Source organism: Chenopodium quinoa, unplaced genomic scaffold, assembly GCF_001683475.1.
Source record: "Chenopodium quinoa cultivar QQ74 unplaced genomic scaffold, ASM168347v1, whole genome shotgun sequence".
NCBI classification, from domain to species: Eukaryota; Viridiplantae; Streptophyta; class Magnoliopsida; order Caryophyllales; family Amaranthaceae; genus Chenopodium; species Chenopodium quinoa.
The window spans coordinates 557,244-582,359 of NW_018745533.1; the positions used below are offsets into that span (position 1 = coordinate 557,244).

The window sequence follows — 25,116 nt, forward strand, 5'->3', positions numbered from 1 at the left end:
ATTTTATTATAATATGTTTCAAATTCCATAATGTAAATATCAACATATTTCATATTACATATGGACAAATTACTTAACTTCCTTTGATATTCCATTAATTTTTCATTAGGATCGGCTCTAGGACCAATGAATTCTAACTCAATGTATTGACATAACTGCCTGAACATTCTAGTAGGTGATTCACTCTTAATGCAGTTTTGACTTCTTCATCTATTCCATCGTACCAGTCTTCTACACAACCATAGAGACTATGTTTGATATAATTTAAGAAATTTTCTAAAGTCCATTTAGTGTTTTAATTAAGTACACTACTCATACTCTTTTTCCACTGATCTAAAACATCTTGTCTATCTCTTATACCATCTAATTTAAGCTTATAACTAGTTTGACTTATAAGTTCAAGAGTCACTTCTTCTTGTTTAGGTATATGATTAGGCATAACCTTGACGCTAAATCGGGTAGTCTTCCATGGTATGTATCTTGGCCGTGTGCAACTTCCTTCTCCTTGATACCTAGGTCTTTGGATAACATTATTTACGTTAATGTTTTCATTAATAATTTCTTCTCCAACATCATTATTATCCATTACTATTATCATTTAACTTCATTAATCCCATTTGTTGATATAAATCTTACTTTAAAGTAACATAATTATTTCCCTCTATTTCATTATCAAAATCAATCCTTTATTAAGAAATTAAGTTCATGATTTTGTTAAACTTATTAGGGTCTTCTTCCCTATCGAATAGGGCTTGTAATTCCTTAAGCCTTTTCTCCTGAAGATGAGGGCTCATCTTTAGTTTCTTTATTCTTTTCTTGGTTACTAGTAAGTCTTTTAGGGAGTGGTACGGTAAACTTTTTATTTTATCTAAATTTTGAAAATGATACTTATATTTATACGGGACAATTTTCTCTTTATTAGATGATACTTCTTTTCCGAATTGATACCTAATTTTGTTTGTTAAAGCAAGTTGAACTTGTTTAACCTGTTCTTTTAGATCGCTTACTTTTTTTTATTAATATCGGTTGTGGTTATTGATATCTTATTTTCGATATTAATACAACGAGCATGTATGTTATCAACTTCCGATCTTAATTCACCAATTTGATCTACTATATAATTAAGGACTGGGCCAAAATTACTTACTAGTATTATCAGGAATATGATAATAATGCTCAAAATTAGGTTTCTTACACTCAGAGAAGGTCTTATTCTCCAGTTTTACCTAATTATTAATTAGATTAATAACTTAATTTAACTTTTAACTGTATGGCTCTGATACCAAATCTCGTAGCTTCACAGTTTTTAATTTATAATAACAATATTGTCTTCCTTAATAACAAATTTCCCTTATGCGATAAAAGTAGACAAATATAACACTTTACTTCTAATACAAACACTTAGCCTTTTAATATATAAGCAATACTGAAAAGAGCAAAATGACACCTCAAAAACAATATTGAAGAAACATATAACAGTATTAAATTTATTATAACAAAACCAAACTTAAAATAACATAATTAAAATATCAAATGACGTTTTTCTAACACTTAGCGATTTTTTTTTTTCAACGTAGGTATGAACCTTCGTTGTCCCTATCTTTTTTTTTTTTTTTTTGTCCCTATCTGATTGTGGACAATACTTTCTCCTAATGGAGTACGGAGTAATTGGTAATTTGACCAAATTTTAATGCAACCAATACTCGTATCTTGTATTTTTCGTGCAATAAATGTAAACAAACAAATAAAATCCCCCACTCACACAGTCACACTCAGCCTCACCAACTCACTCCCTCACTCAAACTCAATAACCCCAAACCCGAAATGCTAAGCGCAACAACTCGCCCACTCTTCACCACTCCCACCACCCACTTCGCCACCACTCGCCACCCTCTCCTCCGCCGCATCTCCCTCCCCACCACCACCCGCACCACCTTCACAACCCGCGCCACAATGTCCACCACCACCACAACCATCGAACACATCGTCCTCTTCAACGTCAAACCCACCGCAGACACCACCCAACTCTCCGCCATGCTAAACGGTCTCAACTCCCTCTCAACCCTCCCACAAGTCCTCCATCTCTCCGCCGGTAAACTCCACCGCTACCGCTCCTCCTCCCTCTCCTTCACCCACATCCTCCACTCTCGTTACCGCTCTAAACAAGATCTCGCCGACTACTCCGCTCACCCTGATCATCTCTCCGTTGTTCGAACCAGCGTTTTGCCCATTTGCGACGATCTCATGGCCGTAGATTGGGTCGCCGAGAATCTCGAGGGTCCGGTTGGGGTTAAGCCTGGTTCCGCCATTAGAGTTCAGTTGATTAAGCTTAAAGAAGGGGTTGAGGAGGAGAAGAAGGGGGAAGTTGTTGAAATGATTGGGAGATTGAAGGGGAAGATTAAGGGGATTGAGCAGTCTTCTATTGGGGAGAATTTTTCGCCGGCGAGAGCTAAAGGGTTTGAGATTTGCTCAATTGGGGTTTTTGGTGGGGTTGCTGATTTGGATTCTCATGATGCTGATTCTGATCCTTTTAATGAGAAGCATAAGGTTAGGGATTCTGTTGATTCTCTTGTTATTGTTGATTATGTTGTTCCTTCGAAACAATCCGCTAGTCTTTGATTCATGATCATCTTGTAGTTTCATTGTTTGTTGTATGGGATTAATAATCATCAATTTGATCATGTATTGGTAGCATACTTGTTGGTTAATGTGATTTTGTTAAGTGAATAAGACATTGGATAATCCAAATTTGATGGCTAATTAATGATGGGAATTATCATATTGATTTGTTCGTGCAATTATCCTAAAGGATGGAGGAGAAAGATTTTTGTGGATGAATACACGTAATAATCAAATTTGGTCCATGTAGCCGACCCCATTTATGGGATTAAGGCTTTGATTGATTGATTTGTTCTTGCAATTGACTTGTTTATAGCTGTTTTAGAATTTAATCCTACAAACTACAATGAGTTATTGGGTTTGCATTTGAGCCTTTGAGGAGAGGGGTTAAATTGTTAGTGATTCAATGTTGGAGTTTGAGAAGGGGATTGAAGAGGTTTAATTTTAGTTTCTGATTGTTAATTTGTTATTGTTGTTGTTCTATGTTAAAATTAATAACTGCTTAAATTGTTCTGCTTACCTCCCTTTCGACCATCGGAGTGATCAGACCATGGCTAATGATAATGCTAAATAACAATTTGAGTCGGATTTGGCTGAAGGAAATTAGGCGTTGGATTAACTTGAATAAACACCAATCTGTGTTTTGCTTATAATCGTATTTTTCTGATACTATCACCAAGCCTATCTTTAACGAATATAAGACTGAATGAGGAGTAATTCTTGAATGTTCCTAGTGAGCTAAAAATGATGTCTCATTTGGAGCTAAATATTGATTGTAAATTATACACATTGACCATGATTTATGATTTCATGATCATATTATGTTGATGATGTATATTATTAGCACCCTAACCTTATATAGTTTATTTGGGTAATTAATGGCTTGTTGATTAATGTGAATCTATTAAGTGAATGAAACCTAACATTGGGTTATGAATATATTCATGGACCCTCAATCTAAATTTGATGGTTAGTTTGTTGAGTATTCAGCAAAGTTGTGCTTAATTATGGGAATTATGATTTAGAATTGTTTTTGCTACCTACTACGTAACACACATCATGAGTTTGCATTGAGAGGTGAGACTACATTGTTAGATTATGTAATACTCCTTAATTGTTATTGCTGTTTTATGGCTGCAATAGCTTAAGGTTTATAATCATGCTGCTAACCGTGTCTTCAACTGTGGCTAATGGCAAGGTTAATGGCTATCTGGGTAGGATAAGGCCGTTGCTTGAATAAATTATGTGTTGTATTCACTTGAATAAATAAGTGTTTTGCATGAGTTATTCTGATACATTCACCCTATCTTTTACCAATTTTAATCTAACTGAGAAGTAATTCTTGAATGTCCCAACTCACAAGTGAGCTAAAACAATGTCTTATTTGGAGTCAAATGTGGATGATAAGCTTTAAAGTTGAAATCTGAGGATCATGGGGTTAATTCAAAAAGTGATGTTTTGCTAATGCTTAGATATTTGAAATCAAGAGGGTTATATTGCAGGCCTTTCAGACTTAAATCGTATGGCAAGAACCTTAACTAAAGCATTGAGGTTGTCTGTGGCTTCAATAATATTTTATGTAGGACATTAGCTGAAAGAGAAAATGAACGATCAAAATGAAAATCATCACCCTTTCAAATCACTCAAACGATCAAAATGAAAATCATCACCCTTTCTAATCACTTAACAATTTTGGAGAGGATGCTATTAGCTTCATTGCTGGCTCCGTGTTCTGTTTATATTGTGAGTAGCGTTTGGCTACCATCTAGGGCCCCATGAAACATTAAATTGGTCCAATGACTAACACCATTCAAGATCTTTTTCGTCTCATATGGTTGTTCACTTGTTCTGTACTGGTCCTTACCTTTACTAGGTATTACTTTTTTGCAATGTGCGCATCACCATCAGAGAGTACGCAACAGAAAGTGGGAAGAGTTGCCAAGAACGAGTGTCAATAGTCAATACTCTTGCTATCTACATTGGTTTCTTGTGAACTCTTTTCTACTTAGTGTTTTCGTAGGTGGTTGTCTGTAACTCTGTTTGTTTGAGTAGAAGGTCGTGTTTGCATGCGCTGCACTTTGTGTGATTGCTTGTCAATGAAAGCTTTCACATCACTGGCTCCATCGTTGTTTTGTGTTTCCTCTAGTACTGATGTGTTAATGTCTGGTGACTGGTACTTTGCTGCACTTCACATAATTACATCAGGGATGGCAATCACCTCTGCTTGCTTTGTAAGTGCCATTAGCGTTATGGTATTGCACTAGGATGATTAGGTTTAACTAGAACGAGTAAATTCTCGAACTTCATTTTAGCCTGTTTGACACTTGCAAGCTGCTAATAGCCTAATATGCACTCGCCTATGCTAATAAACATTATTAAGCCCCGACTAGATTGGTGATGCCAACTTAGCAAATCGCAGTAAGTCAAAGTTACTAGTTTCAAGAACTAATAAATTTCGCTGATGGCACAAAAATTCTTCTACTGTAAAAAGATTTTGCTTGGTGTAACTTTGCACTCAAAACAATTACGAGTACTTCGTATGACAACAAAGTTCTTGTATAAACAATTCCCGGCACTTTTTTTCGTCAACGCTCTTGTGAAAAGTGTTGAACACTCCCTAATTATCTTAGGCCTACTTTTGTTTGAATATTTCGTAGTATTAAGTATGTGTTGGGATCACATTGGTTTAAATTAGATGACATAATTCACATAAATATAAACTTTCTAAATTAGGAATTGGTTAGGACGTATGTCCTTTTCTCAAGCAGTTAACCCTCTCTTTGATTTACTTTGAGATTTATACAAGTGAGAAAAGTTATTTACCAAGATTCATGGTAATGCTTGATTATCCTCTAGTATCTCACTTTCTTCGCAAATTTCATTATCCCCGATTATCACATGTGGGGGGACTAGTATCGGGTGGTGAAAGGCTACACATACAATTGTTGTATGTGGTCCGTACATATAACCTTATTTTTCCATGTTTTTATTAGCTACAATAATAGGTTCATGTTTCATTAGAATTTAATTTATATTTGACTCCTAATTTTCTCCCTTTTTTTAATAATGTATCAAATTTCTAGTGGTGTTGTATGAGTGGGAATGAAAATTTATGATACGAGTTTCAAAGTTCGGAGATGAAATGACATTACCTTGAATTAATTATGATCGTTAATTTCCTTGCTATCATTCCTTTCAAAAAAAAAAATTATGATCGTTAATTTCCTTGCTAATTACATCCAAATTAATTTCACTATAGGGTTGTGCCAAAATCAATTAAGGATGTGTCAAAATCAATTTCCCTATGAGAGGTGAAATCTATGATAATTCTCATCAATAGGTGATCGAGTCAAGTACTTGGTACAATGGTACTTGACTTAACTACTTGTTTGATTGATGACAAAATTTGAGAAAAGTAGATATTCATATCAAGTTGAAGAGTGCAATATGACATTATTTTGTTGGCAAATTTATGAAAAGTTGCACTACTTGAGGACGATCAAATTTTTGTAAAAAAACGTAGTAGACGAAGTTGGTTACCGAAGTCCATATGAAATATGAATAACAGAATAAGTGAATTTTCAATCAAACAGAAATGAGTATACTTGAGAAAACTTAATACTTTTACTAAATTTTAGTTCTTTATGTTCAACAAAACGAGCAAAGAGAACTATAAAAAATAAAATAAAAAATAAGAGCAAATTTATGTAGAGTACAATTATATACTTTATTACGAAGTATGTATTTATGTAGATTGTTACTAGTAATCTTGATATTTATTTTCATAATATCAACTTTTTAAATTTTTAGAAGTACTTGAATATACTCTTTATTATTATTATTATTATTATTATTATTGTTGTTGTTGTTGTTGTTGTTGTTATTATTATTATTACAATGGTAAGAAAAAAAAAACAACTAGGAAACCCTCCTCTTACGGGGAATTCCTAATGTGTTGGAAGAAAGGAAGGGAAATAAAGAACAATTATTACTGACCCAGACCCAATTGATATCTGATATCAACAAACTTTTGTTAATATCACCAGTTTTCTCTCTCCTCTCCTCACATGACCAATTTTTCTTTCTCTCTCCTCCATTCCCATGCCCAAGGTCGACCACATACGCGGATCTACAGCGGCCCGTCGGCCGGCCAAAAAAACGATACCCTAATAGCAATTTATGAAAATTGGGGCCATACAAACCCTTTAGGGAAAGGGATTTGCTCGTACTAGTGGTGTTGCGGCGGTCGAATGTTGGTGTAGCAGCCTGTGGTAGTTGGCTTGGGTCGATTCGTAAAGGCTAGTGAAGCTAAAGGTGGTGATGTGGGTGGTAGCTAGTGGTGGTGCGACGACCGTGTGGTGGTCGGCTGGGGTCGATTGGTGGTTGGCAGGAGTCGATTCGTGAAGGTAAAGGTGGTGTTGTGGGTGGTAGTAGAGGTTGCACGGTGGTGACAGAGGGGAGAGAAAAGGGGTGTGGTTGCTAAAATTACAATATTACCCTTGGTGTGGTAGCTAAATTTACAAAATTAGGCTTGATATTAACAAGTTTTGTTGATATCTGATATCAACTTGTATTTACTCATTATTACAAAAAACAATATTCATACTATCACTAACTAAATGACCAACATTTGCTATCCAGTCCGCTGCTTGAATTGCCTCCCGAAGATATGACAATGCTCCAGTTATCGAATTTGCCAAGAAGAGAACAAATGTCTTTAACAATATGATCAATTTGCTATGGTGCTAACCAAATGCTTTTAACGAAATTAATAGCTAAAAGATTATCACCTTCAATTATAATATATTTATAAGGCTGCCCAACGCGGCAACGCCCCAAGCCCAGAAACGGCCACCAAACATGTCATATGTTCTACGAGACCCCTGTTCAGTCACTCAGTCGATTCACCAAAGTACCAAACATCTCTGTACTTTCAATTGTTTTCATTCACGTAACTCATACCTGAGTAAAATTTCATACAGATTATTTTGGTAATTTTTCATAATAGGCTGATGAAGAAATGATACAAATTTGGTAGAGCTTACTCCAATAATTTACACTACATCCGTCTATATCTCTCCCATTAATTACGAAAACTTAATAACCCTTCTTTTTCTTTCACCCCTCATTTCTACTTTTATAGGGTGCCCAAATCAATAGGTCGTGCTAAATCGATAAAATGAAAGATACTTTTGTCACATGGTGATTTTTAAAACTTATTACAAGCTCTACTGTGAAAAAACATATTTATTTGAAATCTCGTTAGAATTCTATCCATGTATATCTTTAAATTTTTTTCCCTTACTTATTAATAATTAAAGATATTTAACGGTTAAATTTATAAATAGATAAACGTGATATAAACAACGTGTCAAGATGTCAACTAATTTAAAACGGAGGAAGTACATAAATTAATTTGACGGCTAATATAAAAACCCAATATTATAAATAGTCTCGTCTCTTGCACATGTAATGCAAGAAGTTCCATTTGTCGTACAAATTAATGCTATGTCATATATTAAGTAACTAGGCAACTACAGTTTCTAATTAATGCTAATTTCATTTTCAAATACTCACAAATCGTGTTAATTTTTTATTAGGTATAGTCTTTGTGGTCCATGCATAATGCATCTTATTAAGGTAGTGTGATAATTTCTTTGGGCTTTGAAATTTTGCACAAAAGTGCTACATACGTACGCAAATTAACTCAATATAAACTACACTTCTTCAAGACAAAGTAAGGGATGCAAAAATGTCATACCATATCATATACCTTTTTCTTGTTTGCTTTCTAGCTCATATTAGTTTCTAGAGAGAATATTATTGAATGAAAGAGACTATTCCGACGTTATTCTCCCTCGATCTAGTTCTTTTTCTTCGCGAAAAAGATTTAATACACGGGTGCACATACATACACGACGTGTGAGGGAATCAGAGATGGGGAGGAGTCCGTGTTGTGCAAAAGAAGGGATGAATAAGGGATCTTGGACCGCGATGGAGGACAATATTTTGAGTGAGTTTATTAAGACACACGGCGAAGGAAGGTGGAGAAATCTTCCCAAAAGGGCAGGTAAGAAGATCGAATTAATTAAAATCATATATATGAATCATAATTTGTATTTCTTGTAAGTGTATAATTGTTCGATGCATTAGGAATTCCCTTCATGAGAAGGGATTCCAAATTCTGTCCCTTTTCTTCTTACCTTCATATATATATGAAAAAATAATGATACTAAATTTTATTTATATATGATGTAATTTGATAGGTTTGAAGCGATGTGGGAAGAGTTGTCGATTGCGTTGGTTGAACTATCTAAGGCCGGGTATTAAGAGAGGCAACATCTCCCCTGATGAGGAAGAACTCATCATAAGACTCCATAAACTTTTAGGAAATAGGTACATACAATTTTACACATTATTTTCTCTTCAATTTGCTTCCAATTATTTAAAAAAACTACTTGCTTATTACATAATATAATATAAATATCACCTACAATAATCTAGTCGATCCTTAATTCTAATCTCAATTAAGAAATGTTGATATAGAGATCAATTTGTGTTTTTTGTATATGCAAACTAAGGAAGAATAATCTAAAGTTTTATTTAAAAAAAAAAAAAATCTTTTGTCGAGACTAAACCCTAATAACTTATCTCATAATTCATAAATTTGTTATTTAAGAAAGCTTGCGTGATCCAAGTTATTAGGTTAGGATTTTTACTGTACTACCTCTGTTACATATTATATACAACTTTTAGGTATTATATATTTGTGAGATCTAAAAAATTTAAAAGTTGCACATAATATATAACGAAGGATGAAGTAGAATTTGTGAAAAACAGTATATTTTAATTGTTCAATTTTATACCAAAAACAAGTGTTCAATCTAATTACCCCTCTAATATGTATGTTGTAGGTGGTCATTGATTGCCGGAAGATTACCAGGTCGAACAGACAATGAAATCAAGAATTATTGGAATACCAGTTTGAGCAAGCGATTGAATCAACACAATACTAATCAAACCGCAAACCACAATCTAAAAAAACCTCGAAATGATGTGAAGAACAAGAAGAAGCTATTACCAACCATAGACGACGTACCTAAAATATCTACACAAACCATTGAGTCCAATGTAGTCCGAACCAAGGCAGTCCGGTGCACCAAAGTCTTCATCAACCCTCAACCACAACAGAAGATCATACGTGCTAACAAAACTACTAATGTCGCGGTTGATCAACAAACAAGCTCAATGGATTACAATGTGGAAAATTTTTGGGTTGATCATAATATTTCTTCACCAAGACTATTAGATGAAGAGTACAAAATGCCATCGGATTTAATGATGGATGTGCCTAACATGGGAGTATTTAACCTAATTTCGGAGCTTCTAAAATCCGATTTTTCGGATATTTGTGAGCTAAGTAATGAGTCTAGCAAAGGTGCTAGTGATTTATCACCTAGTTCCCCTGAAGAGCCTTTTGTGTTGTCTCAAGAATTGCTTGAAGATTGGCTTGGAAATCAATAACAAGTTATGTAACTAGATAAGTTAACTACTGTGAGTACATGTTTTTGGACTCTTTCCTAAAATAGTAGTTTTATTCTTACTTTTCAACATTTTCATTCTCTTTAAAGATATTCTGACTGTTTCTTGCACTTGAGTACAAAGGTAAATCATGAACGTTGAGAGAATATATATGTGTGCTATATATAACTTGATTCATAGAATTTTATAAAGTTTTGTTACAATATGCTTGAATAATATCTTGGTCTTTCTATTAATGTCTTCGATAGTTTATTAATTTATTGTTACAAAATTAAAGTTGCTTGCAAAATGCCGAGTGAAAGAATATAATTTGGAGTGGTCATGATCACTACTTGAGTATCATCTCAATATTTAATACGGATATTGGTAACACTTTTAAATAATATAAGCTACTTATGTGACATAAAGATATGACCTTGGTATTGGCCTAGGCTTTATGTCCCTACCGCGCGACCAACCATTGGTTTAGACTAAATTAGAGAGACTCTATCCATCCTTTAAAAGGTATATTTCATCACTAGAAGTCATGGTTTGGTATATGCAATGTACGGTTATTTTGATATTTTTATACACTAGGGTAATTCAAGTCAAGTGTGCACTAGTTGTTATGCTCTAGTGTACATGATGCATTTTAGTTAATTGAATTAGCCAACATTATGTATAGGTTTGTAATAATTCATAAATTGCATACATAAAGTTTTATAAGTTAGTACTTTAGTACTAGATCAAACAATGTTTGAATGTTTGTAAAATATATATCATGATGGCATTGATGATATTGTTATTTATAAAAAATTATAATGAAGCATCTGCTTTTCACAATTATTCATCTACAAAATTAATTTACATCAATTTATTTCGTCTACGACATGAAACTTAAAAGAGCAACTACAAGTTTTAATTTGATCCATCATTATTCAAACTTTTACGGGTTATATATTGATATATAATCTCATTTTTTAATCAATTTAAGAATACAGTAGGATTTTTCCATTCAAGAGGGTTTTCTTGTGGTTCTTTAATTTTTCCTTACCCTTTTTAAAAAGAACATAAATATGCTTAATAAGTAGTTTAAAGTATCAAGATAATCCCCTAAAAATAAAAGGGTACCAAGATAATGTGGAAAAATCCAAATTGATTGAAATCTGAAGTACTCCATAGTATGTAAAAATAAGATTTTGCGAAAAAAAAATACATGTAAAGTCATTAGCTATTATAAGCTAAATTCATGCATTAGCCAGTAAAAACTTGTAAGGCATAATATTCCACACAACTATGTGAAATTTTTACCGTAGACGCTTGTAACCTAAAAGTAGGTTACTTTATTGGTTGAGAAAAAAATAAATCAAACTTCAAGTTGTACTCCGTAGTAAAAATAATTCATGCAGTTGCACATGAGCTAGGAACCAAAAATGGCATATTGATTAGTTGAATAGGTTTGAAATCTTGAATATAATCTACTTGTATTTGATTATGATCTTCGAATCTTGCACATTTTAAACAACTGTTATCTTCAAGGCCATTAAGACATTATTGCTATTTAAAACAACAATTATCTTGAAGGCCATTAAGACATTATTGGCTTATTGCTATAAAAAGGACTTGGTGTTGGCCTTACTTTATGGCTTAGCTTGTACCTTGTGGTGAAACTAATGCTCTTTAAAAATTAAAACCGAATTAGAAATGTGGTGCAGTTTTTTTCTAATATGGTTCGATGCGGTTTGAGAAATCCCAAAACCGAATTAATATGGTTTGGTTTCGGTTTTAAGATTTCCAAAACCAAAAACTGAAATCCAAACCGAATTATGGCCCGTATTTATATTATAACCTAACCCAAAACTAATTTCTACCCTACATATATAAAGTCAAAAAATAATAATACTTGCGTTTTTATTTATGTCCTAGAATGTCAACCAATGTGGCCGGTGTTGGAGTGAATGACCAGTTAGATGGAACAAAAAGAAAGAGGATGAAATATTTCGGTGTGATTTGGTTTTCTTTTGAAAAATCGAATTTACAACGATTTGGTTTGGTCCGGTTTCAATGGTAATATAGTGCGGTGTGGTTTGAAAAATCCCAAAACCGAATTAATGTGGTTTGGTTTTGGTTAGAGCTATAAAACACACGACGAACCAAACTTTCACCCCTACTTGTATTGCTTACCCTTACGCTGCACTAAAATATAAAACTAGTATAATTTCAAAGTAGTTTTAGCAAATATTGACTTGTTATAGGTAGCAGTTAGTGTTTTGATTTGGTCAAAACAGAAAACACTACTTAATACTCCCTCCGTTTTTAAATACTTGCTCTATTTCTCCATGTGTAGTGTTTTAGGAAAAAATGGAGAAAGTAATAAAATATAGAGATAATAGGATAGATAGAAGAATAAAAATTGGTAAAAAGCAAAAGTACTGGAGAGAATTGGAGGAGAGAGAATATGAAATTAATAAAATATGATTTAGGGTCTGTTCACATTTACTGAGTTGAACTGAACTGAACTAATTGGAGTTGAACTGAACTGATTGGAGTTGAACCGAACTGTATTGAGCTAAAATGAATATTTTGTGAGAGAGGGAAATTAGGAGCTAAACGGAACTGAACTGAACTGAAATTAAGTAAATGTGAACAAACCCTTATTGTGGGTTCACTAGGTGAGAAAAATTAATTAAATATTATATAAGCTTTACAAATAAGAAAATGGAACAAATATTCAAAAACAACTAAAAATTAAAAATGGACCAAGTATTAAAAACAGATGGGTAGTTGAAAAGCATATGACAACATAGTGGTACATAAGTGGTATAATTAGTGTATGGGTAGCGTTTCTCAAACGTAAGTGAGTAGTGTTTGACAAAGTATAATCGTTAAAATTATGTTGTAATATCTCGAATACTAATACTATAAACCGACGACAACCGCTAATACCCACTAGAATAGGCTCAAAGTATCTAAACCGTAGTGAAATTGAAGATCGACATTCGAAATAGTTGCAAAATTCCTTCTTTGTTGCCTTGTTGGTGGCATGCACAGAATAAGCCCTGTTTGATTCACCTTAATTTTGCTGAAATGAAATTATTTATACTAAACTGACCTTATTTTTACTGAACTGAACTTAATTTTACTTAATTTAAATTATTTTAACTGAACTGATTTTTTTTTTTTACTGATTTTCTATTATAATTCTTCTTTAAGAAAACTGAATTTTACTGAACTGAACTTATTTTTACTGAACTGAAATTATTTTTACTAAACTGAAATTAATTTTACTGAACTGAACTTATTTTTACTGAACTGAAATTATTTTTTACTTAATATTATTTTTTTAAGGTGAATCAAATAGGGCCTAAGACTCAAAAAGTAACTTTCTGGTCAATTTATAGCAATAATAACACATTTATGCTCCTTTATCTATATCTATTTGCACAATTGCAAGCTCAACTGGATCAGATGCCAAAATATGTTTATTTCAAATTTTCAATTATTTGGATTTGGAACTTCCTTTTTTGTCTCACCGCTTTACATCAAATATGTTAGATATTGTAAATCTCCTCTAACTGGAAAGTATTCGGCATTCCATTGATCAAAATATCAAATGTATGTAACCATGTGTATTAGTGTATCAGTGTATGTAGCCATGTAGGTAGGTGGTAGGTCGTTAAATAACGTTCATTCATTAATAGTAGCAAAATAACGTTAGTCGTTAAATAACATTCATTGTCCTTTAAAATTGCAATTATCATACCAAAGGAAAAAAATTAACAGTTAATAATAACATTACTTAATAAATAATCGTTATATATTGATATGTATCTTCCAGACATTAAAACATAGACAACTCAAGTAAAAAGAAAGCACGGTAGAACCACAAAGCTTAGGTTTCAAGATACAATCCTCGGGACAAGACCACATTAATCCTAGGAAAGAGAATTGGTATTCTTGAATAAAGATTCGAAGAGCCCCATTATTCCCTCAGGTCGGAAAATTGGTCGGGGACAATGGGTATCGAAATATAACTATTTTTATTTTAGGGGTGGTAATGTAAAATAATTGAAAAAACAGGTGGTTAATTCTAAATATGATGTTTTGACTTTTGAGAAGTGATTTAGCAAATTTCCATAATAATATTCAATAAGAAAAAAAAAACAATTTCCTTTCACCATAAATAAATTCATTTTAGCGAAAATAAATTCTCATAAAAAACATGCTTAAGGGTCTGTTCACATTTACTGAACTGAACTGAGCTGAGTTGAAATGAATATTTTATGAAACAGGAAAATTAGGAGCTAAACTGAATTAAACTGAAATGATTGGAGTTGAATTGCACTGAGATGAACTGAACTGAACTGATTAGAGCTGAACTGAATTGAAATTAAGTAAATGAGAACAGACCTTTAAGTGAACAAAAACTTTAATGAAGGTCCCATTGATATTGTTATAAAACCATACTCCCTCCGTCCCTCAATTAAATGTCTACTTTTTTTTTTTTTGAACGGATTAGATGTCTACTTAATGACATCTAATCTTAAGTAGATATCTAATTAAGGGATGGAGAGGAATTAGGCAAATTTGGACTAAACCACTACTTTATGAGTAAACTTTACTTCGATTTTAATCATGGGTAAACTTTACTACCACTGAATTATCGCGAAGATCAACTTGTTTTTACCCACAAAAACTTGCTCATTCACTCATTGTATTCTCACGTCTCAATCTCTCCTCCGTTTAAGCGTATTCCAAATTCACCAATCTCCATTGAAGGCGCTTCTGAACTATTTCTCCTCCATTAAAACAGCTTTGAGGTGAGATGTTTTTTTTTTCTTCTTCTTTGTTTTAATTAATCGTTGAATATCACTTTCACAATCTAGGGTTTTTCGTTGATTTAACTGTCAATAATGTCAATTTAGGGTTTTTCTAAGGTAGATTATTAAACTTTTGGCAATAATTACTGAAGTTATGAAAGATCATAAGCAACTTTGTTGAAATTCTTGAGCGAGAAGAATTTCATGTGATTTTTGGAGCCTAATTTGATAATTGAGTCTAATTTAGTTGATTATGTGTTTCAAGATTTAATTTATTACCCTTCAATGGTAGGATGGAAGTATGACATTGAATATTTTCTTCTAAGGACGATTTTTGTCATAAACTATTTAATTTTTTTTATCTTGATTAGATGTCAATTTAAAGTGATTGATTGAATACTAATGAAATTACCCCATATTTTCTGTGTGTTCTTTGATGTTGTACTTTCACTTGACACTTTTCCAGTATCTCATTATTTTTTGATGATTTTTTTGTGGTGTTATCGTCTCCGTGTTCGTACTTGTGCATCCTAGCCGTGAACCCTCTATTTCCAAATGTACTGAGCGCATTTTTTGTTTGTTTGAAATTTAAGGGGTTTCTTATGCCGAATTCAAAGAGGTTTCAAGTTTGAATTTTGTGGCATGGAACTATGGATTAATGTTGCTATAGGATTCGATTGCACCCCTTATCTTTTTGTTCAATTTATGGATGGTATGCATTGATGTTTCAGAGTTCAGACTTCAGTATTGGGTAGGCAAGAGCAAGAAGCTTGCTTAGTGAAACTGTGGTGCTCGAAGGAAAAGCACTCGTGATTGCATTTACTTCCATCTATTTGCATTTTACCATGGGTGTGAAATGGTATGTGTTCATATACATTTCAATTCATTCCTTCTCTCTTTAAGTTGGGTTGGTCTGAAATCTGCGATTTTAGGGTGCTTCATTGGCACCCCAATGCAGGGAATACAGTGAACACTCAAATAATGAATGAAATCTCCCAGTGTGTTGAGAACTTGAATGGTGTCAAAGAAGGGAGGTGGAAATCTGTGCTAACCTTCTACAAGCCCATCACTCGAGGTCTATTTGTTATCCCTTTTTATTTCAATCAGTATTTATTGACGAAGCCCTAGTTAATCTCTGGGATGGCATTTTGGTAAATAAATCGACAACTTTATCCGGTCATCATCACTGTAGGACCCGCTTTTACTGAAAAAGTTGTTGATTTTATTTACAAAATTGCCATGTGATAAACAAATTATGTGCATCTTAGAGATTAACTTGTATTTACCCGTATTTTTTCATAAAGTAGATTATCATTTTTTTTAATCTAATACATGTTGATTTCCCATCAGATCAGGCGATGGCAGCCGAATATCCCCGTGATTATCTTGGTTTCTCAATTCCAGATCAACCCGACAAATATTACTTTATAATTCGTGGCCAGCGGATTGTTCTTGAAGCAGATTTAAGTATACAAACAATTATGGATAAGTTGCAATCATACAAGTCAAGGGTGTCCTTGAATTTTGAGGTTTGCTTCATAATTCTGTTCTTATTGGTGCTGGTAAAGTGGTAATTTGTTTGAAAGAAATATGAAAATTGTGATTGATGGACTAATGTGTAATTGACCTTATTGTTTTCTACCAAGACTATTCTTGTCATTGGCTAGGTGGAAATGTGGAAATGTAAATTCTAAGGAGAGTACTAGTATTAACTATTAATGCTATGGAGATACTATGTGATTTCCTATGCGGTGGAAATTGCTATGTATTGCCTTTTTTTTTCTTTTTTTTTTATATATATATATAATTTCTCCCTAGATATTTGTTACAAATTTATAAGATTGATGTACGTAGTATTAAAATTTGCAGGGTTTGTACTTACCTACAGGATTTATATGACCTTATTACCTGAAATATGGTAACTTAAGAAATTATCTATTTTAATAAATATCGCTTCACTGATAATTGTGCTGTCTGTTTCGTTTGAAATGTATATGTTGTCTAGGCTAATGCCAATTTACTCATGTTGTCGACTGGAGTTTGTTACATATAGAATGCATCTATTTGCTTGATGTGTTACATAACTGTCTGGCTTTTTTCTTCTATCTAATGGTCTTGACTGCTTCTGAACTTGCTCTTTTACTGTGTGTGCAGGGAATCCAGTACCAGCTTGGGGACTTCCAAGTGAGAGTAGGAAAGGTTGCTCCTAGTCATTCTGAAACTATGCGAGGAATAGTCATGGAGGTATTTATTGCCATGAAAAATCAATCAATATATCTGATTTGTTCAGGATAAATCATTATCAGTATGCTAAGACTATGAAATGTAATTATGATGACTTGCTTCCTGTTCATTTGTAGATAAGCTGTTATTGTCTAAGAGGTAGTGCGTGAGATATTGTTTATTAGCCAAGTAAACTGAATTCTCTTCCGTTTTTTCACACAAGTTTCCTTGTGGAGTTTTAGGAGAATTGTATAGGATGCTTGAAATATTATGGCAGTGGGGCTTGTTGGAGAATTAAATTTTACTACGTTGAGAAGGTAATAGTGTGTTTAATAACTTATTCAAAAGTAAAGAATGTGAGAATACTGAAAATGATGTTGGAGTATGTACCTTGAAGAGTGGAAATAATTTAAAATGTAGTTGTGGGGACCAAAGAAGAGTTGCTTACAAAGATGGGTGTCTTCCCATTTGTATTTGACTGGTTTCTAGATGCAAAATGACCTTAATCAAGTTTATAAAATGAGCTAATTGGAACAACCTTATAGTTTTACTAGGAAAGTGGCATAAGTTCATCATTTTGATTGTGCCTGGCAACTGGCATCATACTTTTGGTTCAAAGACTCAAAGTGCAATAAGCCAATGGCCCGGTTTGGTAGTAAGCTTATTGGGGAGTATATTAGCTTATTTGACTAACTTTAGCTAATTGACTAGTCAAACAAGCTAATACAAGTGTTTGGTAGTAAGCTTATTGAAAGAGCTTATTCCACTAAATAAGCTCTTTTTGAAAAAGCTCATTTTAAGAGCTTTTTCAATTAGCTTATTCATTAATTATTGTGAAATGACACTTATAACCTCATTTAATTTAAAATCCTATCTAAACTACCTACCCCACAATTAGCTTATTGGTCATTTCACATACTCAATCACCTTTAAGTTATCAGCTATTTACCAAACACTTTTATATAATCAGTTAATACAATAAGTTGGTCAAATCAGTTAATAAAATCAGCTAGTCAAAATCAGCTAACTCAATCAGGTTCAGCTTTCAGCTTTCTCCCAAACAGGGCCAATATGTAAAGGTGGATAATTGGTAAGGACATAACCACAGATTGAACGATGTTTCTTCACTGTTAAATGAAACTATGTGACTTTTGTCTACCAAAGGAGGTCCGAAAGAGGGAAAACAAGATGAATATTACGTATGTTTCCTAAATGTGTAAGTGGGATAAGTAACAATTTTTTGCTTTACTGTACTATACTCCCTTTGCTTGATCACTGCTGAGATGATACTTAATGCTTCAGATACACAACACCAACATAACCACTTTGTCATGTGCAGTAAACTAATTTTTTTCAGAAACTGATACTCCCTCCGTCCCTTTACTCCCTTATCAACATGCCTACTTTCCTTTTGGGGGTTTCAAGACTACATGCCTATTTTTATTTAAAGAATGTACTTTTTGACAATATTCCCACTTTTTGATGAGTTGTCATCAATTTTCCTTTTTTTTTTTTTTTTTTTTTTTTTTTTTTTGCTATTGACATCATTTTCCAACACTTTCTATCTCTTCAATAATTACCAATTACCTTTTCTTTTTCTCTATTTCTCTGTAACCCCACATGCACATTTGTACTTCCCAATCATGGGTTTTAAGGAATCTCTAATTTCCTTAATTCCCGTGAAAAATAGGAAATAGGCATGTAGATAAGGAACGGAGGGAGTATTTCTTAACTTGTGATGAAGTGTCATGCTATTTGTTTTACTTCGTATTTTTTACTAGATACAGAATTTCTTCAATCGAACAACACACAGAATATGAATATTGCTTCTCTACAGTGAAAAGATCTTGTTTGAAATTTCTTCTCTTGAATCTGAAAAAGAAAAATAGGGTAAGCAGAAACAGTTGAGTATTTTCTACAGGCACTTTGTTATTCAGAATCCTGTCATGTATGCCATTTCTCTGAACAATTTGAGCTTAATCCTAACACATCATCCTGGAAATGTCAGAAGTAATCAACTTATTTAATACTTAAAATTTTTCTTCATTTCTCAAAAGTAAGCTACTGGTTATTGAATGTTTAGCTGTCCTTCATTATATTTACATGTTCCCCCGCCCTCCAGGGTTGTGCATTCTTTTATGGCTATGTTTCTTTTTTTGAGTTGTCCCTTTTTATTAGCTAAATTACCTGTATAGTTTTCTTATAAGTTTTGCGGTTTTGCTCCACTTCCAAGTCCCACCCACTCATTTTTTTTCTTGTACTTTCTGAATAAATAGATACATAAATAAAATCCGAAATGATACTTGCAGTGTGGTTTCAGCCTTTCAGGGTACCCTACACTTTATATGTCTTGAAATCTTGAAATAAACCAGTTTATCAATGATTTGTTTGTTTACTGATTGCTGAAGAATATGTAGTGATACTTGGGGTTTTTAGGTATGTTGATCTTTTGTTCTCTGCCATATTGTTTGACTATCTTCATTTGCCTCTGTTTTTACAGGTTGAGTATCTTCCAATTTCTTCTATTGAAAAATCCAGGCAAATCCTTCAGGACTTTGTGGATATTTGGAAAGATACATTGTCAAAGAGGTTGTTACCAGGTCATTTTATTCATATCGAACCCAACTTTGGAGAGTATGGCTTAACAGACCAGTATACCGCTGAACATACAGCAGTTCAGTATGCCACTGTCATGGCGCAACTGATTGCAACTGTGCAAACAACACAAGCAATCAGAAATTAAAACCTTTATTATTCTGTACATGTTATATTGTAACTATTGTTGTAGCAGATGTGGTTCCCCACCTTTAGATCCAGTTTTCTGTACTCCGTAGCTCGTTGCAATTCCTCACTTTTTATTTTCTTACCTCAAACTTCTTGGTTTGCATTCTGATGAAACTATGAAGATATGCAGGCCCCCGGAGTTCAGGAGGTAAACAGACAAAAATGTGAGAATATGCTATATGATGATTGAAAAGGGGGTTTCTTTCTTGTGCCGATCTCCAGATTGTTGTCATATAAGTTTTTGCATGTATGCTAGTAAGATAAAGTATTTTTGTGAATGCTATGAATTTCTGATGAAATGATAATAGAGCGGAGCCTTGAAATTTTGAGCAAAAACATTACATTTACTTTGTGTAGGAGACTCTTTGTTGTATCATTTGCAATTTTGGGCTTTCACCTTCCCGACTTCCTCCTTAAGATCAGGTTTCCAACCGTCAACCAATTTTATAGTTGATTTACTCCAGAAATTCTCCATAAATAAGATCATTACTTCTATATTAAGTACTCAAATTTCAAATAGTTTGCTAAAACCTCACCAATACTACTTATTAGAATTTGTTATATACACTCGGGTGTACTGAACACCCAATAACCCAAAATTAGTTTTTGCTCTTCATTTGATGATTAAATAATAAATAATCATCAAAATGAGAACAAGATACTTATCAGTGTACGGTATACCCGGGTATATATAATAAGCTCTCCACATATATGTTGGTTAAATGCATCATCCTCTATAAGTTTATAAATAGCCTGTACTCCTCTATAAGTTTATAAATAGCCTGTACTCCTTATTTCCTTTGGAGATGTTGCTCTAATTCTTTGCCTACTCGAAGTGTCCTTGAGTATAGGCACCTGATTGATGATGCTCAGTGCCCCTGCTGTATGTCCGAGGGTGAGACTATCATCCATGCCTGTACTCCTCTATAAGTTTATATAATCGATACAAGATTTGGTGTGTGAAAATGATATTTGAGAAAATAAACTGGTAAATGAGAAATTAATACTGTATACTACCTCTGTTATATATTATTTACAATAATTTGACTTAAAATACAGAGAAAAATGTCTAATCGTTGCAAATAATATGTACTAACGGAGGTTGTAAATCACTATAACGCCGGACTGGCCCGATTAAGGATCTGTAATTGGCCAATCGTATAAATTCCTAGCCCATTTATATATTGACGAATCTAACCCATTTATAATTGGGGCAAGGTTAGGGGTTTTAACGGGGCTCCAACCCATTAAATTGCGCTCTTTCTCTCTCTGAGTTCTCCATTGAAGCACACTCAACATCGCACTTGACGTTCTCCACTACAAACTATTCGTTCTCAGCAGCTTCTCAGGTAAGTTGTTAATGTATTGCATAACCCTTTAATGTTAGGATTGAACTATGAAATTACTTTCACTATATGTTTGTTGGTGAGATAATTGGATTCTCTAAATGATGAATGATTAGTTATTTGGAATTTTCAAGTATTTGCAAAGCATTGATAACTTCTCAATTTGATAGCATTGTTATTTCTTTCAGCATAGTATATTTGATCGGTTATGTTGCGCGAATAGTGGGAGGTATATTTTTTTCAGTCTTAGGGAGTGGAGTGGCTACTGGGGTATGGTTTTTCTTCATCAATTTTCGGTTGCGTGTTTCCGACTTTGAGTCTCAGTATCCCGCGTAGTTTGGAGAGTTAGGAAGAGGATATTGGGATACAGATAGAATGAATTGATTGATGAAGGGTGAATCTTTACAATATATTATGTTAAATTTCACTGTACATTAGTAGTTATGGATAACAATGTCAATGGTGGACATCATACATCATACATTATGAATGAGCTTCTGATTTTGATGCAAAATCTTGGTTTTGAATTTGTTAAGTTTCATTGTACATGTAGTCTATAAGTATCTGTTATACAGGGAATTCGTCGCTAACCCAATTGTGGCTAACTCATGGATTTATCTTTGTAGTAGTTTACAATCGAATTGTGATGAATCCAGGATCGTTTGACCAAAAACCAGCACCACGAAAGGTTTACATCTCATTCTTTCATCACAAACACATTTATTGTTCCTAGGCTTTTCTATAATATGTGTCTTTCTCATTGTAGGTGAGATTTCAGCCAAAAGCTCCAGTACGCAAAGCAACAAAAGCTGCTGTTGCAAAAACGTATGGTGTTATTGCTTTAGTAGTGTGGTTTTCGGGGGATGAACTCTGCAGTGTACATATAGCCAATTAATGTCTTTTGTTTGCAGTGAAGTGATTGATGATGCTGAAACTGCTGAGGCAAAGGAGTTAGTGCGACGTTTTCAGGTTTTGCTTATATCCATTGAACATCTATTTTCCCATCTTCTGTCATTGTTATATGTAAGCAAAATTTTCCTGTTCTAATCTATTGCTTTTCCTTCATAGGATGCCTTAACAGCGAAGCCTAAGATTAATAAAAAATGTGAGTTCTTTTTTCTGAGTCTTTACTCCTTGCTGCATCTAAGATATGAGCATCAAGCACATGAGCATTATGATCAAGAATGCACAAGAGTACGAAAATTACCCATTTTATTGGTGAATCCTGAAAGCTGACAAATGTTGTTTAGTCAAGTTAGCATTAATATGTTGTTTACATTGATTTGACTCAAATTTTTTTTCTTTTAAAAATATCCTCATGAGCTTTCTCTCCCCTCTTTTGGTAGGTAAGGACTAGGACTGGACCCCTAATCTTCCAAGGCTTCATTAATGATTGGGTAAAATTTCTAAGGGACCATATTCTTTGATAGTGACTTGAGTTAAGCCCAACCCTACCAACCTGATACGCCTCATCACCAAGTAATAGGAGAGAAATACCACTAGGGATTGAATCATAATGGTTAACGGTGACCATAGACAAGTTAGCCTAATGTAATCAAGCTATCTGCTTGTTGGCTGCCAGCTTATGCATGTTGTCGTCAAAACCTATCTTCATGCTTGATGTTAATCTACATTACTTCCCCTTATTGATGATCCCTGCATGGCTGCATGCATATTTGTTTCCTATTTGCCTATTTGGAGAAAAAATTCTTGCCTTTTTGAGATGATGGGGATAAATGTGAAGTGACATGGTTCTTAATCAATATTTTCAAATCTGTACGGAATCTTCTTTTTTTCTTTTTGATAACACCTGAAGTTTCCTCTTGGTTTTATGGTATGCAGCAGAACCTGTTCAACGAGTTGCATTTGGGTACGGATCATCAATCCCCAGTAATCAATTCAGTGCCTCCAATGGAAATAATTCTTGGAATCAAGGTATAGTGTTTTGGTGAGCAATAACTTTGATGATTTCACTGCTTAAACTCCTATGAACTTAAGAAATTTTTTGTAACCCAGATAAAGCTCAGTTTTCCAACCTGAGAGAGAACAAAGAATACAAAGAACCATGGGTAGGTTTTTTCATTAATGGGTCAAATTGGTCATTACCCGACTCATTTAATTTATTTGGTTTGTTCTGCCTTTTTCCTCTGAGTTGAACTTATTGAACCGTAATTGATTCTGTACATGCTTTCACAGAATTATTACAGCTATTATCCTGTAACTCTTCCTCTTCGAAGGCCTTATTCTGGAAATCCAGGTATGTCAAGGCATGTTACGTATTTTTGTTAGTGATTTTGAGTACCATCAATTTGTGGCTCAATGTAATTTGTTTTAAGTCATATATGCAAGCATAACAGATGAAATTAGCCTTTTAATTTTATTTTTAAAAAATTTCAATTTTTCCTTGCTTTCAGATATCCTTAATGAAGAAGAATTTGGGCAATTGTCTACTTTTGATGAAAATATGTCCAACCCAGCGATGGAGCTTGGCCTTATGGTGAGTATTATAAATAGCTCCACGTGATGTGAATTTATGACAATAGAGTTCCAGATTGCATAATGTATCTGAACTTGTTCATGGCAGGAGGAAGATTCTGAGCCTAGGATGATGTTTTTTCAGCTACCAACGACTATCCCGATGACAAAACAAACTTCAGCTGCAGGCCAAGATTCAACCAGCAGCTCCAAACCACCAAGTGGCTCAAACCCCGTAGAGAAGGCTGCTGGATTAAAAGATTTACAAGCAGGTATCATGGGAAAAATGCTGATTTACAAAAGTGGTGCTGTGAAGCTTAAGCTTGGAGATACCCTTTATGATGTAAGTGCAAATTTTAAAAGGCTGTAATATGAGTCTAACCTATACTGGCTAGAAAGATAAAAAATGAGATGGTATATTTTGAGTGGTTGAATTGGTTGCGTGATGCCTTTGACTTCAATTGGATTGTACAACTTTAACATCCCTTTTGTTGCCTTTACTCTTTACATCATGTATAACAACATATGATTGCTATGACAACCACTCAATGCACAAGGCTTCTATGGCTTCTACCATAGTTGATTTACCTGATGTTATACAGCCATAGATATACCCTCCACTGAAAACTCAACAGTTGACCTACAAGGACAAAAGAGCAAGTTATTTCCTTTAGCCTTCTTAAAACAATTCATTATATTGCCCACTAGCAACTCTCACAACTCTGTCTATTTGGATTGGACTGTTCTATATGTAAGTTAAAATATCTTGGAATGTAAAGATTGCCTATTTGCCTACATTTGCTGAATTGTGATTGTTCTATTTCTTTGCTGTAGGGAATTTCCCTATCCCCCTCTAATTTCCCAATAGTTTTCACTGCATTGACAATTTGACATCCCATTTTTATGGTTAAACTTTTTGCTGCAGGCAAGCCTTGGTTCAGATTGTACATTTGCCCAGGATGTTGTGGCTATTAATTCTGCGGAGAAGCATTGCTGTGTTGTTGGGGAGCTCAATAAGCGTGCTATTCTAACTCCTGATGTGGACTCTATTTTGGATAAATTTGCTGACTTGGGTTGCTAATGGTTAAGCTTTAAGATACGGAGTACTTAGATTTGATAGTCTACAGAAAAGAGAATATACAGTCTAAACGCGAGGCTCTATAGAAGTCTGCTTTCCATACCTTATAATTCCTTCAATGATAGTTACCAAAAAAAACAAGCCATTTTTAGAACCTGTCAATGAAAGGGAGAGGTTCCTTTTACTCATTTTTTTTTTCCTCTGGAAAGTGTACCTAACATCATTTAAAGCCATCTGTGCTTGAAATGAT

At 33.8% G+C, this 25,116-nt stretch overlaps 4 protein-coding genes across 5 annotated transcripts; all 4 read left to right on the plus strand.

Moving 5' to 3' along the window:
* The first annotated feature begins 1,715 nt into the window (after positions 1-1,715).
* LOC110715788 (stress-response A/B barrel domain-containing protein UP3-like) lies at positions 1,716-2,785 on the plus strand. The gene has a single exon (XM_021894401.1). It carries the CDS (start codon positions 1,825-1,827, stop codon positions 2,617-2,619), a length of 795 nt encoding a protein of 264 aa, XP_021750093.1. The 5' UTR covers positions 1,716-1,824; the 3' UTR covers positions 2,620-2,785.
* Positions 2,786-8,320: 5,535 nt separating this feature from the next.
* On the plus strand, positions 8,321-10,307 carry LOC110715753 (transcription factor MYB23-like). The gene is made up of 3 exons (XM_021894361.1): positions 8,321-8,689; positions 8,886-9,015; positions 9,534-10,307. The coding sequence occupies exons 1-3, from the start codon at positions 8,557-8,559 to the stop codon at positions 10,141-10,143; spliced, it is 873 nt and encodes a 290-aa protein (XP_021750053.1). The 5' UTR covers positions 8,321-8,556; the 3' UTR covers positions 10,144-10,307.
* Positions 10,308-14,766: 4,459 nt separating this feature from the next.
* Positions 14,767-20,303, plus strand: LOC110715804 (mediator of RNA polymerase II transcription subunit 20a-like). The gene is made up of 6 exons (XM_021894419.1): positions 14,767-14,960; positions 15,692-15,819; positions 15,893-16,035; positions 16,311-16,489; positions 17,115-17,204; positions 19,684-20,303. The coding sequence occupies exons 2-6, from the start codon at positions 15,806-15,808 to the stop codon at positions 19,924-19,926; spliced, it is 669 nt and encodes a 222-aa protein (XP_021750111.1). The 5' UTR covers positions 14,767-14,960; positions 15,692-15,805; the 3' UTR covers positions 19,927-20,303.
* An 878-nt stretch (positions 20,304-21,181) lies between these two features.
* Positions 21,182-25,004, plus strand: LOC110715858. 2 transcript variants are annotated; one of them, XM_021894478.1, is made up of 11 exons: positions 21,182-21,316; positions 21,940-22,001; positions 22,080-22,138; positions 22,225-22,282; positions 22,382-22,418; positions 23,156-23,248; positions 23,330-23,382; positions 23,510-23,570; positions 23,728-23,810; positions 23,898-24,131; positions 24,714-25,004. In XM_021894478.1, exons 2-11 carry the CDS (start codon positions 21,960-21,962, stop codon positions 24,867-24,869), a joined length of 876 nt encoding a protein of 291 aa, XP_021750170.1. In that variant the 5' UTR covers positions 21,182-21,316; positions 21,940-21,959; the 3' UTR covers positions 24,870-25,004. The 2 variants fall into 2 exon arrangements, with proteins under 2 accessions (XP_021750170.1, XP_021750171.1); XM_021894479.1 differs by having other exon boundaries at positions 21,943-22,001.
* Positions 25,005-25,116: the final 112 nt, after the last annotated feature.